At 42.9% G+C, this 17,313-nt stretch overlaps 1 protein-coding gene across 1 annotated transcript in view; it reads right to left on the bottom strand.

Moving 5' to 3' along the window:
- Positions 1-16,743, bottom strand: part of LOC146965751 (heat shock 70 kDa protein 12A-like) — a 41,672-nt gene extending 24,929 nt beyond the window's left edge. The window contains exons 1-3 of the mRNA XM_085765503.1: positions 16,211-16,743; positions 892-1,116; positions 631-802 (exon numbers count right to left, since the gene is read on the bottom strand). Coding sequence (XP_085621629.1) covers positions 631-802; positions 892-1,116; positions 16,211-16,588 — 775 coding nt within the window. The 5' untranslated portion in view covers positions 16,589-16,743. The remainder of the gene's footprint in view (positions 1-630; positions 803-891; positions 1,117-16,210) is intronic.
- Positions 16,744-17,313: the final 570 nt, after the last annotated feature.

Genomic DNA, 17,313 nt, shown 5'->3' with positions numbered 1-17,313 from the left:
ATGTGCTCTAACACAAGAAAAATGCCACAGGAACATGTGAAAAGCTCAAAAAACACAATTTCCACGGGAGTGGGTCTTTGAATGAAGTCTCTAGCAGAAAGTACGACATGAATGAGGCAGGAATCGAACCCATGACCTCATGATCAGTAAACCTTTACTCTGCCACTTCGCCACAGAGAGCACAGACATAAGCATGTTGCCATTGTAATGTGATGATGTACTGCAAACGGTGGCAGAAGCAATTAATGCGTCCCTTAACGAACACCTGTAACCAATAGAGGGTGGGGGAGGGGAGCAGAATTCAACATCACATAACAAGATTGCTCAGCCTGGATTCGAACTAGTGACCTTGGGGTTGGCAAGCAGCCACCTCCTTACCAACTGGACTACAGACAGAGTTGGGGAGAAGTTACAAAGTTGAGCTCCTTCTCCTGCTGCTGTGAAAAAAATGCATTGGGCTGAATGAGAGCAGAGAGCTCCCTGGCTGCATTTAAAAAATATTTTAATTGTTGAAATAGCACAAAGTATGAAGGACTAGAAGAAGACCGTAAAAAGGCGGAAGAAAATGGCCGAACAGAAGAACAATAGTGTGACTGCTTCAGCAGTCACACTAATAAACACACACATTACCTCCACAATCAACAACAACATATTGTGTTCCTGGTTTCTGGTCTAATCTGTGTCCTCCATGGTTTAGTGTGATGAAACCTTCAGCTGGCAGCTTCTTACACCAGACTGAGGCTGCCTCTGGCTCCAGTGCAATGAGCAGCTTGTCTTTAGTTTCTTCGGTTACAATACCAGCCTGAATGTTCAAGAGAAAAACTGATCAGTCCTTCTCAAAACCAAAACTTTTACTGCACATTTACCAACACTTGATGTTTTCAGCGTTACCTCAGTTGCAGCTTCTCTCATGAACTGTTTAGCTGAAGGATCCCAGATGGCGGGGACAGTCAGCACCCAGGTGAAGTCAGAGGCAATGAATTTCCTCCCCTGTGTGATGGTCTGGATAGTTTCCAGTGCATCTTCTTTCATGTACCATAAAGCTGCTGTGAAAACCTTCAGGGCCTTCATCGACCGCCCGTTTGCAGCTTTGATCGTCACATTCCTGTTGAGTTTCTGTCGGTGAGTGACAAGATATTCACATGTGTTTATAGGGTGAACCTTATTTCTAACACGTGTGACATGTTTTAACAATGACTTTGCATGTTATTGAGTGAATTATTTTTAAATTTTTTTTATATTTATTGTTTTTCCTTTTACAAAGCATTTTATAAAGTAACAACATGAACACGGGGTGTTTTCTGTCACAGTATTACAGCAAAGTAATTAACCAATCAAGTACAACTTGATATAGAAAAAAAGCTTAAACAAAAGAAGGGCGTTTCAGGGAAATGTACATTTTCCATTGCTTCCAGATGTCATTGAATTTAGAATGCTGGAACCTCATTGAAAAAGTGATTCTTTCCATTACATACACATTGTAAATAATATCATACCATTCATCTATAGATGGGACGTCTGGTTTGAGCCATTTCTTTGTAATTGCTTTTTTAGCAGCTAGACTCAGTATTCCAAATAAATATTTATTTTTCACACTTACATTAGCTGAGTGTACCAGCCCAAAAAGAAGTTTGTCCCAGTTAAATGTAATGTCAGTTCCAAATATAGTTGGGTCAATGACGTGACGCCTAAATATTCTGTCCGGCTGTATTTTTTTAAGTTGAAAAAAGGTTTAAATGTACAAAAATATACTAATCTATATGTAGTATGTCTCCCATATATGTAGTCACTTCAACTTTTCAAAAATCAGGAGTTATTTCTAATTTTTTTGTAATTTAAAGTGTCAAAATATCATGTGGTGCGACCGTCCAGCCCTGATTGCTGTTTTGAAAACTTATTTGAAATTATTGAAAATCTATTACAATTTATTTTCTGCCCTATTTGGCATAATTTACAAAGTGTTTTGTATTCCTGTACACAATTGCAAAGCTTTTGCAGTTATATTTCTTTCATAATATACAAATAAACTTTGTCCGCTCATATCCATTTCATTAAATATCATGTGGCGCGACCATCAAGAAATGACCACTATTGGAACTTTTATGTTGAAATCTACTCATGGACAGGGAGTTGTATCATCCACCATTTTGTCATAGAGCTATGGAAGCAGAAAGAAGGTTTGTGGCTCTCTCATTTAAAAAAAAAAAATAGAACCTTTTTAACGGCTGTAATGTTGTTGCCACATTTGGATATCATGTGGTATGACCGAAAAAAAACAATTAATTTAAGTTTTTTCCACAAATATCTATTTTAATTATAAATTCCATAGTGTCCTTTTGTGAAAAGCTAGCCAGCTTTGTTTATGTAGCTAATCTTGTTTTAGTAATATTTGACCGAACTTGAAAATGTCATGTGGTGCGACCAATTATCATGTGGTGCGACCACTGCAGATTGTTTTCCATCATAGATATATGACCTAGATTGGCAGTTTTTGTGCTTTTTATATTGAATTTATGATTGATAAACATTAAGTACTTAATTTTTAGTATTATTTTGAATATTTTTTTGATATTTCATGAGTCATTTTGCTAATATTGCAGAAATAATGGTTAGTTCATTTTAGTCAAATATAAGAAAAAAAATATTAAAAGCGTACATTTTCCATTGCTTCCAGATGTCATTGAATTTAGATTGCTGGAACCTCATTGAAAAAGTGATTCTTTCCATTACATACACATTGTAAATAATATCATACCATTCATCTATAGATGGGACGTCTGGTTTGAGCCATTTCTTTGTAATTGCTTTTTTAGCAGCTAGACTCAGTATTCCAAATAAATATTTATTTTTCACACTTACATTAGCTGAGTGTACCAGCCCAAAAAGAAGTTTGTCCCAGTTAAATGTAATGTCAGTTCTAAATAACTTTACTAGTTCTGAATAAACCTTGCGCCAGAAAATAACAATTTTTGGACAGGCCCAGAACAAATGGTAGTGATTGGCTTCCTGAGAACGACACATCCTCTAACAGCTAGAAGATCCTGTATGGTAGCCATGCTGAGCAGGTGTAATGAAATATCTGAGACACTTCCAGCCGAAAGATCTCCATGTGTTTGAGCATGATATCCTCCACTGAAATTCACAATATTTAATCCAGGTATCTTCTGAAAGGCAGCTGTTGGTTTCCCTGTCACATTTTTGTTTTATATATGTGGTATTCACTGTTTTTATTTCCTGCAGGCCTCTATAAAGTCTAGAGATGACTTTAAGCATAGAATCTGTCCTATAAGCACTGATAAACACTTTTAATAAACTGTTTTCCAACGCCTTTTGATTTCTTAACATAGTGCTGTTTAGGTGGTTGCGTACCTGAAGAAATCTTAAAAAGGCAAGGCAAGGCAAGGCAATTTTATTTGTATAGCCTGTTTTTACAAACAGTTTGTCTCAAAGGGCTTTACATGTCATCGTAGCAACATCCTCTGTCCTTAGACCCTCAAAAGTCACTATTGTTGAGACCATGTAGTCTTTTCAACATCTGGAAGCTCTTCAGCGTTGTCTGGTTGAACAAGGTACAATATGAGGAGAGACCCCGGCTAACCCATCCCTTATAGTTGGCATCCATCTTATTTGGGGCAAAGTCAAGATCGTAGCAGCACCATTTCAGAATCTTTACCTCTTCTAGCATATCATTTCTAGTGATAACGTTTAACCATGTTTTCAGTGATAGGTTGATTCAACAATTCAAGTAATTTCAAACCATTTCGTATTCTTCATATATTATTTAATCTCTTCAAGATTTTCTTCAGCAGTTTCTTAACTTAATTCAGCATAGTTTCAACAATTTATTCAGCTCATTCAGCTTCCAGCTTTCAGCATTCACCCGTATTTCCTTCAGGAAATGCATTCTCTAGTTATTGGTATTATTTATTCTTTATTTTTCCAATACTGTTATTATGACCAAGGTTTTCTTTTGTGACCAATTTTCCTTTTCATTATTATTATGATTACCATTTATATAATATAAGTGACCCCCCCACACACACACACACACACTTTTCCTACAGTTGTCAGGTCAGACTGTTTTGTATGTACCTCTCTATCTTCCTGTTGTAGTTAATGGACTCGTTCCTGTTAATTTTGTTCTTTAGCTATTTAAACTGAAAATACACATTTCCTCATTTTGGTCATGTTGAACACATTGTTTTACACGTATCCTAAACTACTGAGGCTCTTCTCAACCATTTCACACCATTAAACCCGCTGTTTACATGTTCTACTCCTCAGCTAATGCTCGATCTATATTCTTCAACAATGTTCTTCTGCTGTCAGTTTACAATGTATTTTAGTAGGCATTAACTTTTTTCCTAATTCAGGAATTTTTCAAACTCTTCTTTGACAATTCAAGTAATTTCCAGCCATTTCATACAAAGTCTCACATCTTCTACTTTTAAATATATTCTCAGCCATTGCCTTCGGCTATGTTAGTGCTGGTTCATCAGTTGTCCTTCCTGCCAGGTTAGCTGCAGATTTCAACTATTTAACCATTACATATAAACATGCAGAATTTCAATGTTTTCTTCTCCTTTTAGCATTTCTACTGCTTTTTACCTTTAAAAAGGCATTCATCTCACACTACAAGTTATATGTTTCAGCTTTTTCCCTCCTAGGGATGAATAAAGTATTCCTCTACTCTACTCTACTCTACTCTAGCATTAGTCTTTTCAACATTGCTTTAGCAGTTTCGTCAACTAATTTAGCATTGATTCAACAAATTCAACATTGATTCAACAAATTTCTTCAGCTCATTCAGCATTGCTTCAGCAACAGCGTTCAGCTGCTTTCAGCATTCACACGCATTTTCTTCAGGAAATGCTATCTTTTTCTAGTTAGTGTGAATGCTGAAGAGACAGGAGGAGGAGAGAAAGGCGTGAAGTGGGATTAACACAGCCGATTTGTGTAAAACAGATGAGAGGTGTACACTAATCACAACATAAACAAACACCATGCGTAACAAGGATGGAATCAGCGTAAAGGGCGCTCTCTCTCTGTCCTCCTCCTCCTCTTTTTTTTCTGTGATGAGAGATGCTGAGTATAGGCTATATATACTGACTATCTGACACCGAGGATGTTGTGGTGGGCTAAGAGAGATGATGATTTGTTTTGTTTTTCGTTACGGCTGCGTGACGACGCGGTTGCTCGCCCACTAATAAATTAATAAGTAAATAAATAAATAAAGCGGATCATCACAACGACACAGTGTGTAGTGTCAACACGTGCGCATGACGTCAGTCCGACTACCCATTTCTCTGACCATACATTTCTTTATTTTTGCGTCCATTAGTCCGACCTCCCACTTCTCCGACTTAAGTAGCCCTAACCCTTAAAGCAGAAGTAAGCGATATATTTGTGTTAATATAAGTCTTTAATAGTTATATCTTCCGACAGCAATCACTTACATAGAGTGTTTGGACCGAAACACGGGTCTGTCAGTCACTCTGCTCTGCTCTGAGCCGAGGAGAAAACTTTTCTCGTATCCTACAGTTTTTATCCAATGAGGAGAGAGAACGGCATGCAGGGCTGTGTGTGCAGCCAAGGGACGCCGTGAATGTGGCGACGTAGGGACGAGGACTGTTATGGTGCGTTCAGGGCAACCCGTAACTCGTGTTTTTCCGACCTGTGAAGTCATACCAGTTCGATCTGGTACGAGTTCACGGGTCGGAAGTTACGAGTGGCCGTTATAGTGCACATTCACAGGTAAAACAGGTCAGAAAAACACGAGTGGGTTGCCTGGAACGCTACAAAATCGTAAGTTGTGACTTGAAGCTGTAATTTACGGTTTCAAAAGCCTGCCTGGAACGCAGCATTAGCCAAAACGACCGGATCGCTCACTTCTGCTTTAACCTTACCCTAAACCTAATATAACCTTAACACTGTAGAATGGGTAGTCGGAGAAATGAGCTGTCGGACTTTTGGGCAGTCGGACTGACGTATGCTTCCCTCTCAACACGACAGCGACATGCAGTCATCCTCCACCTCCACCCTCAGTCCTGCTCTTGGGACATCCACAGCTGCTTTTCAGTGGCAGTTCGTCCCTGCTGTGTTAATTCAGGTGGAGTTTTCATTACGCTGCCAACAGCCTTTGATCTGATGTCAGATGTGACGGGACAATCTATATAGATATAAATGTACGTGTTGATTCCATTAGTTGCATTAAATAGTGTTTATTGTGGATATTTATTGCATCTTAATGTGCCTGGAACTGTGGAAACCCGCCTGTGAGGTCTGTGCACTGCGTGCCGGTGAACCAATCTACCACTGCGCCGGCTGCGCTTCGCCCTGCGCCGAGAGTAGATCTGGTTTGAGGTGGCGAGCTTTATACCCTTGGCAGGGCATTTTCGCATGAAACTTCCACTGCGCCAAGCTGAATCTGTGACACCTTCCCCAGGTGCGCTGCCACACCCATCTCGGCGCAGCGCAATCTACCAATCTGACAATCTGTCCTTGAGTCAGGCTGCGCTGGTCGAAACTTACACTGCATCGGCTGCGCTACCTTGCGCCACCTGCGCTGCGCCACGAAACTAGGGCCCTTGTGGGTAAAGATCTTATAGTCTTGGTTCAAAACACTTATCGGCTGATAGCTTCCACGGTCTAACTTGTCTTTACATTGAGTGAATGTTTATGGTGATCTCTGTGACAATCCTAAATTACTAGAAGAGTAGAATTACACTAGAAAATTTCCTCTGGGGAAATTTTGAATGGGTGAATGAATGGATTTTCTGCCTCTGCACCGGTCTCGTAAAAGGCTTACTGTGACAAAACGGTAACTCCTATCAGAACAAAACACAGATCAACGTTGCTCTAAGGACTTCCTGAAAATTTTGGTACGATTTGGTGTTTCTACAGTAAATATTTTGGAGACGCTGGCAGTTTTAAAACATCGGTCCGTTCTGCTTCTCTCAGAAAATATTTGTATTGGAGTCAATGAGGAACAGAGCAGACGTGGCCGCACTCAGAGGCTTATTCTGTCAATTCTGTAAGTCTCTCTGATATTTTGAGCACATAATGAGAGACAGAACAAGTTTGTCTTACAAATTTTGAAAAAATTATGTGTGTAGAGTGTAAATTGTGGCCGGGCCAAGTGTGGAAAGAGTTTTTCTGGACTCTCTCCCACTCTAACCGATGTCACCCACTCTGACACGAACATTTCGTGCAATACACACCCATTATAATCTCATAATTTCTCCAAAAATGATCATGGTCATTGAACAGGGATTGATCAAAAACTATATGACCTATCAAAACGTGGAGTAATACACCAATACACAAGACTTGTGTCTGCTGTTTAAAGTTTAAATGGAGTCTCTAGGTGAAAGTATGCCTGAGCAGTAGACGTTTGTTAAACTCCAATGATTGGTCTTTTTCGCTCTTTTTTTTCCACCTGTTCCCATTGACTTCAATGCAAAATTTTGCGCAGTTTTTAAAAATTCATACACTGTTGAGAAAAGTAATAGCACACCGATCCCAATCAGGACGCACGTTTTGATATATAATTTGTCCTGCAACTCACTAGTAGCGAACCGAAAATCATCCGGAAGATGAAAAAAAATAATAACTAGAAAAAGATAGCATTTCCTGAAGAAAATGCGTGTGAATGCTGAAAGCAGCTGAACGCTGTTGCTGAAGCAATGCTGAATGAGCTGAAGAAATTGTTGAATCAATGCTAAATTAGTTGACGAAACTGCTAAAGCAATGTTGAAAAGACTAATGCTAGAGTAGAGTAGAGAGTAGAGGAATACTTTATTCATCCCTAGGAGGGAAAAAGCTGAAACATATAACTTAGTAGTATGAGATGAATGCCTTTTTAAAGGTAAAAAGCAGTAGACATGCTAAAGGGAGAAGAAAACATTGAAATTCTGCATGTTTAAATGTAATGGTTAAATAGTTGAAATCTGCAGCTAACCTGACAGGAAGGAAAACTGATGAACCAGCACTAACATAGCTGAAGCAATGGCTCAGAATATATTTTAAAGTAGAAGATGTGAGACTTTGTATGAAATGGCTGGAAATTACTTGAATTGTCGAAGAAGAGTTTGAAAAATTCCTGAATTAGGAAAAAAGTTAATGCCTACTGAAATACATTGTAAACTGACAGCAGAAGAACATTGTTGAAGAATATAGATCGAGCATTAGCTGAGGAGTAGAACATGTAAACAGCGGGTTTAATGGTGTGAAATGGTTGAGAAGAGCCTCAGTAGTTTAGGATACGTGTAAAACAATGTGTTCAACATGACCAAAATGGGGAAATGTGTATTTTCAGTTTAAATAGCTAAAGAACAAAATTAACAGCAACAAGTCCATTAACTACAACAGGAAGATAGAGAGGTACATACAAAACAGTCAGACAACTGTGTGTGTGTGTGTGTGTGAGGAAGATATACAAAAAGTTCTGACCTGACAACTGTATGAAATGTGTGTGTGTTGGACGTGTGTGTCTGTTTGTGTATGAGTGTAGGATTTGTGTGTGGTTAGTGTGTGTCCATTTGTGTGTGTGTGTTTGTTGTGTGTGCATGTGTGTCTGTTTGTGTGTAATTGTGTATGTGTTTGGTAAGTGTGTATGTTTGTTGGGTGTGTGTGTGTGTGTGTGGTAGTTAGTGTGTGTCCATTTGTGTGTGTGTTGGATGTGTGTGTATGGTGAGTGTGTGTCCATTTGTGTGTGTGTGTGTGTTGGATGTGTGTGTATGGTGAGTGTGTGTCCATTTGTGTGTGTGTGTGTGTGTGTGTGTGTGTGTGTGTTTGACCGACAGACAGACAGAGAGAGAATGTGTGTGCGTTGCCATGGTGAGGTTGCCATGGTGAGGTTACTGTTGGGACCTCAACCCACATGTTTCAAACAAAGGACCATAAAAACCAGCTGAGGACAAAGGATGCGCGCCAGCAGCGAACGTCCGTTAATTCACATCCAGGTGATTCCAGCCAGACGTTCAAACACTGGCCTCCCATTGGTCAGCACCTGAGGGAAGCCCCATGTGTCCCCGTGACGTCAGCAAAGGTTTAAGTGCCCCGGCGACGCGCAGCTCCTTGCTTTTTCCCAGGTAACGAAGTGCTGCAAGAAGCTCCGGCTTCACGCAACCAGTTACTAAAGGGGGCGCACCAAACGTTTGGACTCAATACCTAGGCCACAGTTCTGAGCTTGCTGGACAAGTAAACTGCCTCAACTTTCATCTGAAACACCTGGATCCTGTGGAGACCGCCGCGCAACCACTGCTCTCTCCCTCCCACATCTGCCGCAGGAGTGAAGATCGCCTTTATTCACGCGCCGACGCCGGACACCGCCGTCATCAGAGTTAACTCAGCTGGCCCTCCTTTCTGCCACCCTTCCAGAGGACGACCAGTTTCATCCCGCTGTGGGACGCTACAGCCACCCCAGGCCATCAGGTCGACGGACCTCATCAGCACTGGGAAGCACGCTTCAGTAAGAGAGCTTTTGTCTGGGCAGCGACTAGAATTAAGCGTGATTTTATTAGGACCTCCGTGTCCGGTTATGTTGATTGTGTTGATTTTGCTGTATGTTTACTAGTTGTAAAAACTAGAATGGCCGATTGATGTTTACTAGTTATATTAACTAGGTCGTTAGTCACGTGCTGAACGCAATTCTCCGTATCCGCGTCAGAAGACCAGTGAAGATATCAGAGCGTCAGCTCTTTCATTCTCACTGTGGTAGTTGGATACAGATTGGGTTCAGCCCTGACTAATATAACTGATCGCCCTTTTAGCCGCCGTTCTCCCTCTTTTCTCTCTCTCTCCTTTTTCCTCACTACTAACTCACACACACGTGCGCAGCCGCGCACCCACACACATATACCTGCCTATGTAACACAACGGGCCGCCATAAGGGACTCCGCCCCAAACACGAGCGTTCCGACACGAGAGTTCGTATCAGAGTGATCAGTGTGAGCGACGTGACTGTGATCATTGTGTGTGGACCTGAGGAACACGTGGAAACAGCCACCTCGTGTCCATTGTCTCACTCGAACGAGCGTGCCGTCCGTGACGCCATCCGACATCACTCGACGCCCTCTGACGTCACTCGACGTCTCCCCTCCCCCTCTTAGGCTACGCACACACACACACACACACACACACACACACACACATATCCTACACACACCTACACACCATACGCTCATTCTAAGCCATTGAAAGTATATGTTTGCTGAACTGTTTATTCCTTTGAATTACCTGAACTTGAGTGTGTACTAGATGATTTTAGTAATAAATGTCCTTGAACTAAAGTAGTTGTTCCGTGGTTATTTGTGTACATTCTATTGTGACGCTAAAGCTGGTTATCAGGGTCTGTGCTCGACTTTACGCCTTCACATTTAATTGATTATCCTACTCTATAAGAGATTTATATAATCAAGACTGATTGTTTGGTCATTGATCCCTGATTTCAGGGTGGTGCCCCACATTTGTTATTAATTAATTTAATTTGATTAATAATACAACTATTCTTTTTACTAGTAATTATTAGTCAATAAGTGGTTTTACTACTGTTTTCGACCGCTAATCCTAAAGTTATTAGTTTCTCTATTAAACTCAATAATTAATAATTATGGTGAGGTTGCCATGTTGAGGTTACCATGTAACTGGTGGCTGGTGGCTTTATGGCATGGTGGCAGCTTTAACCACAGTGTCATGACCAGAGACTCTGTTCAGGTTTAAGTTGTTGTTTTCAGTCATGTTGTCTTGTGGTTTCCTGTTTTATTTTGTAATTTACCTCTCCTCTCGTTTCAGGTGACTTGCCCCTTCCTCCCATGTTCCCCTGCCAGTTTGATTGTCTGCCCCGCCCTGATTGTTTCCACCTGGTCCCCATTTCCTTGTGTGTGTATTTAGTCAGCGTCTCCCTTTGTTCTGTGTCAGTTCGTCTTGTCCTGTGACCCTTGAGACTCCATGCCCCACGTCAGGTTTTTTCTTTGTGTTACCAGGGTTTTTTCCTCATTAGAGTGACTTTGTGTTCTTCCGTTTTATCCCTCAGGAGAGTGGTTTTTTGGTCTTTGTTTTTTTCCACGAGCAGAGTGAGTTTTTGTTTGTAGTACCAGAATAAACCCTGTTGAGACCGCAACTAAGTTTTTGAGTCGTGTGTTTGGGTTCGGACCCCTGCCTTGTCAGGACGAACTGACCAGCATGAACCCAGCCGACTCTGATCAACTCGCGGCAGCTATTCGCTCTCAAGCTGCCCGCTTGAATAACCAGGAGGGCCAGATCTCCTCTCTGCATCGGGGAGTGACGGACCTGGCTAGCAATCAGGAGGACTTCAAAGCTGCCATGTCCAACCAAGTAAGCCAGCTGGCTTCCCAGGTGGAGCAAGTTCTCTCCCTCCTCACAAGGAGTTCTCCCTCTCCTGCCCCTACAGCCACACCGTCTTCAGCAGCTGCTGACACACGGACCGTCTCTGGTTTTCCGGGCCCAGCTCCACGTCTCGCTCCACCAGAAAAATTCTCCGGTGAGTCTGGAGAATGTCGGGCATTTATCATTGACTGTGAAATGCATTACGAATACATGCCCTCAGCGTTTCCTACAGAACGTTCAAAAGTTGCTTTTATGATTTCACATCTCGCCGGGAGGGCGAGGGCGTGGGCGACAGCAGAGTGGTCCCGTGATTCATTTACTTGTGAATCTCTTGATGATTTTGTGGGGGCTCTGAGGAAGGCTTTTGATCCCACCCTGTCGGACCGAGAGAAGGCGCGAGAACTGAGCAATATCAAACAGAGCATGGACTCTGTGTGTGATTATGCCATCCGCTTTCACACTCTAGCCACCGACAGCGGGTGGAACGACACCGCCCTTTATGATGTTTTTTTAAAGGGCCTCTCTAATCGGATTCAAGATTTGTTAGTGCCCCTTGATCTGCCGCCAGGTTTGGATTCGTTGATGGCTCTGGCTATCAGGACGGACAACCGTTTACAAGAGCACAAAAGGAATCGCACCTCGTCAGCTGCGGTTGGGAGCCGGAGCTTCTTCCCCGCCCCATCCCTGGCTCCGCGGCGGAAGGTGTCGTCCGAGGAGAATGAGGAGCCGATGCAGCTGGGACGAGCCAGGTTGTCCACTGAGGAGCGGCGCCGGCGTCTGCTGGAAGGGAGGTGTTTCTACTGCGGGCAGCAAGGCCATCTTCTTCCAGCGTGCCCAGTAAAAGGGCAGGCTCACCAGTAAGTGGGGGGGTACTGGTGAGCCGTTTGTCCTCCTCTGAGTTGCCTCTCCGTTCCCCATCCGAGGTCAAGGTAAAGCATCTCAACACCACTGTTTCACTTGGGGTTCTTATTGATTCAGGGGCAGATGAAAGCTTCATGGATTGGGATTTTGCCCAAAGACTTCAATTAAAGACTCAACAGTTATCCCGGCCATTAGAGGCCAGTACTCTTGATGGAAGCCAGATATTCAAAGTGACACACAAGACTGAACCTGTGGAAGTAACTGTAGGTGACCACCAAGAACTCATGTGTTTTCATTTGTATCGTTCTACCCAGCACCCTCTTATTTTGGGTTTTCCATGGTTGCGGGAACATAACCCACACATTGACTGGGGTACTGGGAGGGTTTTGGGCTGGGCTGAGGGATGCACAAACAAATGTTTAAGAGTTTGTCATGATCAGAATGCTGAAACTGTATCTAACACTGTATCTGCTAATCTCGGCACAGACTCTGAATCCCCCGACCTGACGTCGGTTCCAAGTTGCTACCATGACCTGGGAGAAGTATTTAGCAAAAGTAAGGCTCTCTCTCTTCCTCCTCACAGTCCACACGATTGTCCCATTGACTTAATCTCAGGGTCCCCTATCCCTAGGGGCAGGTTGTATTCCATCTCTGGCCCCGAAAGGCAGGCCATGACTGATTACATTGAGTCCTCGTTAAAGGCTGGCCTTATTCGCCCCTCTTCGTCTCCAGCAGGGGCGGGATTCTTTTTTGTGGGGAAGAAAGATGGGTCCCTGAGGCCTTGTATTGACTATGGGCCACTTAATGACATCACTGTTAAAAATCGGTATCCATTGCCACTCATGCCATCCGCCTTTGATCAGCTCCAGCAGGCCAAGATCTTTACCAAATTAGATCTTAGAAACGCATATCACCTGGTTCGCATCCGAGAGGGCGATGAATGGAAGACTGGTTTTAACACGCCCAGCGGTCATTATGAATACCTGGTCATGCCCTTTGGATTGACTAACGCTCCCGCAGTTTTCCAAGCCATGATCAATGATGTTCTCAGAGACTTCCTGAACCGATTTGTTTATGTTTACTTGGATGACATCTTGATATATTCCCCAGACCCAGACTCTCATGTTGACCATGTACGTCAGATTCTCCAGCGGTTGCTGGAAAACCAATTGTATGTTAAAGCTGACAAAAGTGAATTTCATGCCGACACTGTATCCTTCCTTGGCTTCATCATAGCTCCTGGAAGGGTGCAAATGGACCCGGCTAAAGTTAGCGCTGTGCCTCAGTGGCCTACACCTGATAACCGCAAAAAGGTTCAGCAATTCTTAGGATTTGCTAACTTTTACAGGCGGTTCATCAGAAACTTCAGCGCCATAGCTGCACCTCTACATGCCCTCACATCTCCACACACTCCATTCCGATGGTCCTCTCAAGCTGAGGAGGCCTTTCAGCAGCTCAAGATCCGCTTCACAACTGCTCTCATCCTCACGGTTCCTGATCCCAGCCGGCAATTCATGGTGGAGGTGGATGCCTCCAATGACGGGGTGGGAGCTGTTCTCTCTCAACGCTCCAGTAAGGACAACAAGCTTCACCCCTGTGCCTTCCTGTCACGGAGGCTTTCACCGGCTGAGAGGAACTACGATATCGGGAACCGTGAGTTACTGGCTGTCAAAGTTGCGCTGGAGGAGTGGAGACATTGGCTAGAGGGCGCACAACATCCGTTCATTGTATGGACAGATCATAAGAATCTGGAATATATTCGCAAAGCTAAAAGACTGAACCCTCGTCAGGCCAGATGGACATTGTTTTTTAACCGTTTTAACTTTGTGCTTTCTTACAGGCCGGGGTCCCAGACCACCAAGCCTGATGCCTTGTCCCGTCTGTTTGACCCCGAGCCTACTGCCAAGGAACCTGAGCCCATTCTTCCACTGAACTGTGTGGTTGGAGCGGTGACTTGGCAAATAGAATCTCTGGTGAAGCAAGCTAATGGTGAAAACCCGACACCTAGTGGTTGCCCGGCAAATCGCTTGTTTGTCCCTGCTACTATGCGTCCACAGGTGATCCATTGGGCCCACACCTCACTGCTCACCTGCCATCCGGGAATCAAGAGGACCATGTACGCCATCTCCCAGAGGTTTTGGTGGCCCTGTTTACTCGGTCAAGTCTCTTCTGGCCGTGCACAGTAGGGGACGGGGCAGGCAGTTCCTAGTGGAGTGGGAGGGCTACGGTCCTGAGGAGCGGCAGTGGGTTCCTGCACGCTTCATCATAGATCCTGAGCTTGTCTCTGACTTCTATAGGCGGCATCCTCAGGTGGCTGGTCCGTCAGGGGCCGTCCCTGGGGGAGGGGTACTGTCATGACCAGAGACTCTGTTCAGGTTTAAGTTGTTGTTTTCAGTCATGTTGTCTTGTGGTTTCCTGTTTTATTTTGTAATTTACCTCTCCTCTCGTTTCAGGTGACTTGCCCCTTCCTCCCATGTTCCCCTGCCAGTTTGATTGTCTGCCCCGCCCTGATTGTTTCCACCTGGTCCCCATTTCCTTGTGTGTGTATTTAGTCAGCGTCTCCCTTTGTTCTGTGTCAGTTCGTCTTGTCCTGTGACCCTTGAGACTCCATGCCCCACGTCAGGTTTTTTCTTTGTGTTACCAGGGTTTTTTCCTCATTAGAGTGACTTTGTGTTCTTCCGTTTTATCCCTCAGGAGAGTGGTTTTTTGGTCTTTGTTTTTTTCCACGAGCAGAGTGAGTTTTTGTTTGTAGTACCAGAATAAACCCTGTTGAGACCGCAACTAAGTTTTTGAGTCGTGCGTTTGGGTTCGGACCCCTGCCTTGTCACACAGGCTTTAACTGCTCTGTGACACCCTCAAACAGATCTAATGTACGACAAATCTCTACTTAGTACGAGCAAAAGGTTTACATTTTCCGAACCATAAGACCTTGCTGAACGCGTCCGTGTCACTTTGGTGTTTCTAGAGTAAAAATTGTTGATTGTGTCGCAGGTTGGAAACTTTGGGACGTTTAGAAAATCAGCGCCTACTTTTGAATGGGAGTCAATGAGAGGAGAGAGGGAACTGGCCGCACTCAGAGGCTCCGAGTTTAAATTCTGTTAGTCTCTCTGGTTTTTTGAGCACATGAAGAGATCGAGGATGAGCTTGTCTACAAACGTGGCAAAAATTATGTGTAGAGTGTAATTTGTGGCCGTGCTGACTGGTTAGAGAGAAAAGTGTGAGAGGATTTTTAGACCCTCTGTCACTCTAGCTGATGATGTCACCCACTTAAATTAAAATGTTGTGTTAAATCTAGTGTTAAAAGTGTTAAATCTAAATTTTGTCAGAAATTTTAATGATTTTAAAACTGCCATCAGAAACTGTTGAAGATATCAATAAGATGAGTCATACGGGAATAGATTATAAGTTTGTCTACAATTTAAAAGACAAATGGAGTCTGTGGGAGGAAGTATGCTGAAGTGTGAGAGGTTCAAAGAAGTAAGAAGATTTTAAAAGTTTGAAGACGTTTTCAATGCATTTCTATGGGAAAAAATTTGCAGAAAAAGTTAAATATTTTAAAAAGTATAAATAGTATGAAAGAGAAAAGTCATAGCATAAATGTCCTGAAAAAGCTGTGCTATTTCAACAATTCATATATCAAAACGTGCAAAGTATGAAGAACGAGTTAAACGCAGAAAAAGGGAAGAAGACTCAGAATAATAAGTTTAAAGAAATAAAATGGCCGAACAGAATAACAATACTGTGAATGCTTTCAGCATTCACACTAACTAGGAAAAAATCCTAGGCCATCGCCCGGGCACTGGTCCCTGCAGCTATTTCATAGCTGTAGGGATCAGTGCCCAGTGCGATGGCCCGTGGCCCTAATTATTACATCAAATGACTGTATAAATCTGTTTGATGATGTATTACAAAAATACATAGAATATCATAACTAGACTAGACTAGATAACTAGACAATTTATGATAAACCATGAAGAACATTGTCATAATTGGTACTTACTGTGTTGTAGAGGGACATCTTGAAGCAATTAAAGAAGAAGTATTCTCTTGCCTCCTCACCAAACATTTCACCATAAGCCATTTGGGCGTCATAACCAAACTTTAAAAATTCTTCATGTTCGTTGAAAAGGATGCAGGTTGGGGTCTTTGGGGTGTCTTTTGAAAACTCTTCACCCCAGCGCTTTATCTGTGGATTGACTTCTTTTCCTCTAGGTGTTAGACTGAAAGCATACCCACTGAAGGCAGTGCCAAAGTCAACTGCGATGACGTACGAGTTGTCCATCTTCACAGCAGGAGAAGGATCAGAGTGCTGAAATGCAGCAGTTACACTGTATTTATCAGCTTTGCATGGGGAGGGGCAGACTGAGAACACTCCCATACAAACCTCCTCAGCTTGTGGAGTCACATATAAATACTGGTGTTACTTTCACTTTAACCTCATTCCACCCAGAGACGGAGCAACAGCAAAGCAACAAAGCAAAATGAGTGGACATCAGAGCAAAACTTGGTAAATATATCAAATACATAAATTCTATTCTCTTAACTAGACTGTGTTTAGATTTATATCTCTGTACTGTTTAGAGTATATCTCTGAGTATTAATGGTTGAAGTGTTTATATGAATATAAATAATTATATTTGTATTTATAGTCTGTTTTAATGTGTCTGAATGGTTAGGTTCCTTTCTTTCTTCGGGCGCATGGCGTCTGTCCAACTACCCATTTCTCCGACCATACATTTCTTTATTTTTGCGTCCATTAGTCCGAGCTCCCATTTCTCCGACTTAAAGCAGATATCATCGGCACGGCCGTTTCGGCTAATGCTGTGTTCAAGGCAGGCTTTTGAAACCGTAAGTTACAGCTTCAAGTCACAACTACGACTTGGTAGCGTTCCAGGTAACCCGTAGCTCGTGTTTTTACCGTCCTGTTGTCTGTGAAAGTTCCCTATAACGGCCACTCGTAACTTCCGACCCGTGAACTCGTACCAGATCGAATTGGTATGACTTCACAGGAAGGAAAAACACAAAGTACGAGTTTCCTTGAACGCACCATGAGTTAGCAGCCCCCGCCCTTGTCAGGCATCAATTGGTCCTCGTGCTACGTCA

This window comes from Trachurus japonicus, chromosome 21, assembly GCF_045865225.1.
Source record: "Trachurus japonicus isolate A0001 chromosome 21, Traja_1.0".
In the NCBI taxonomy this organism is placed as follows: domain Eukaryota; kingdom Metazoa; phylum Chordata; class Actinopteri; order Carangiformes; family Carangidae; genus Trachurus; species Trachurus japonicus.
Note: the sequence above shows the minus strand (reverse complement) of the source record. Positions and strands in the feature narration are given on the sequence as shown.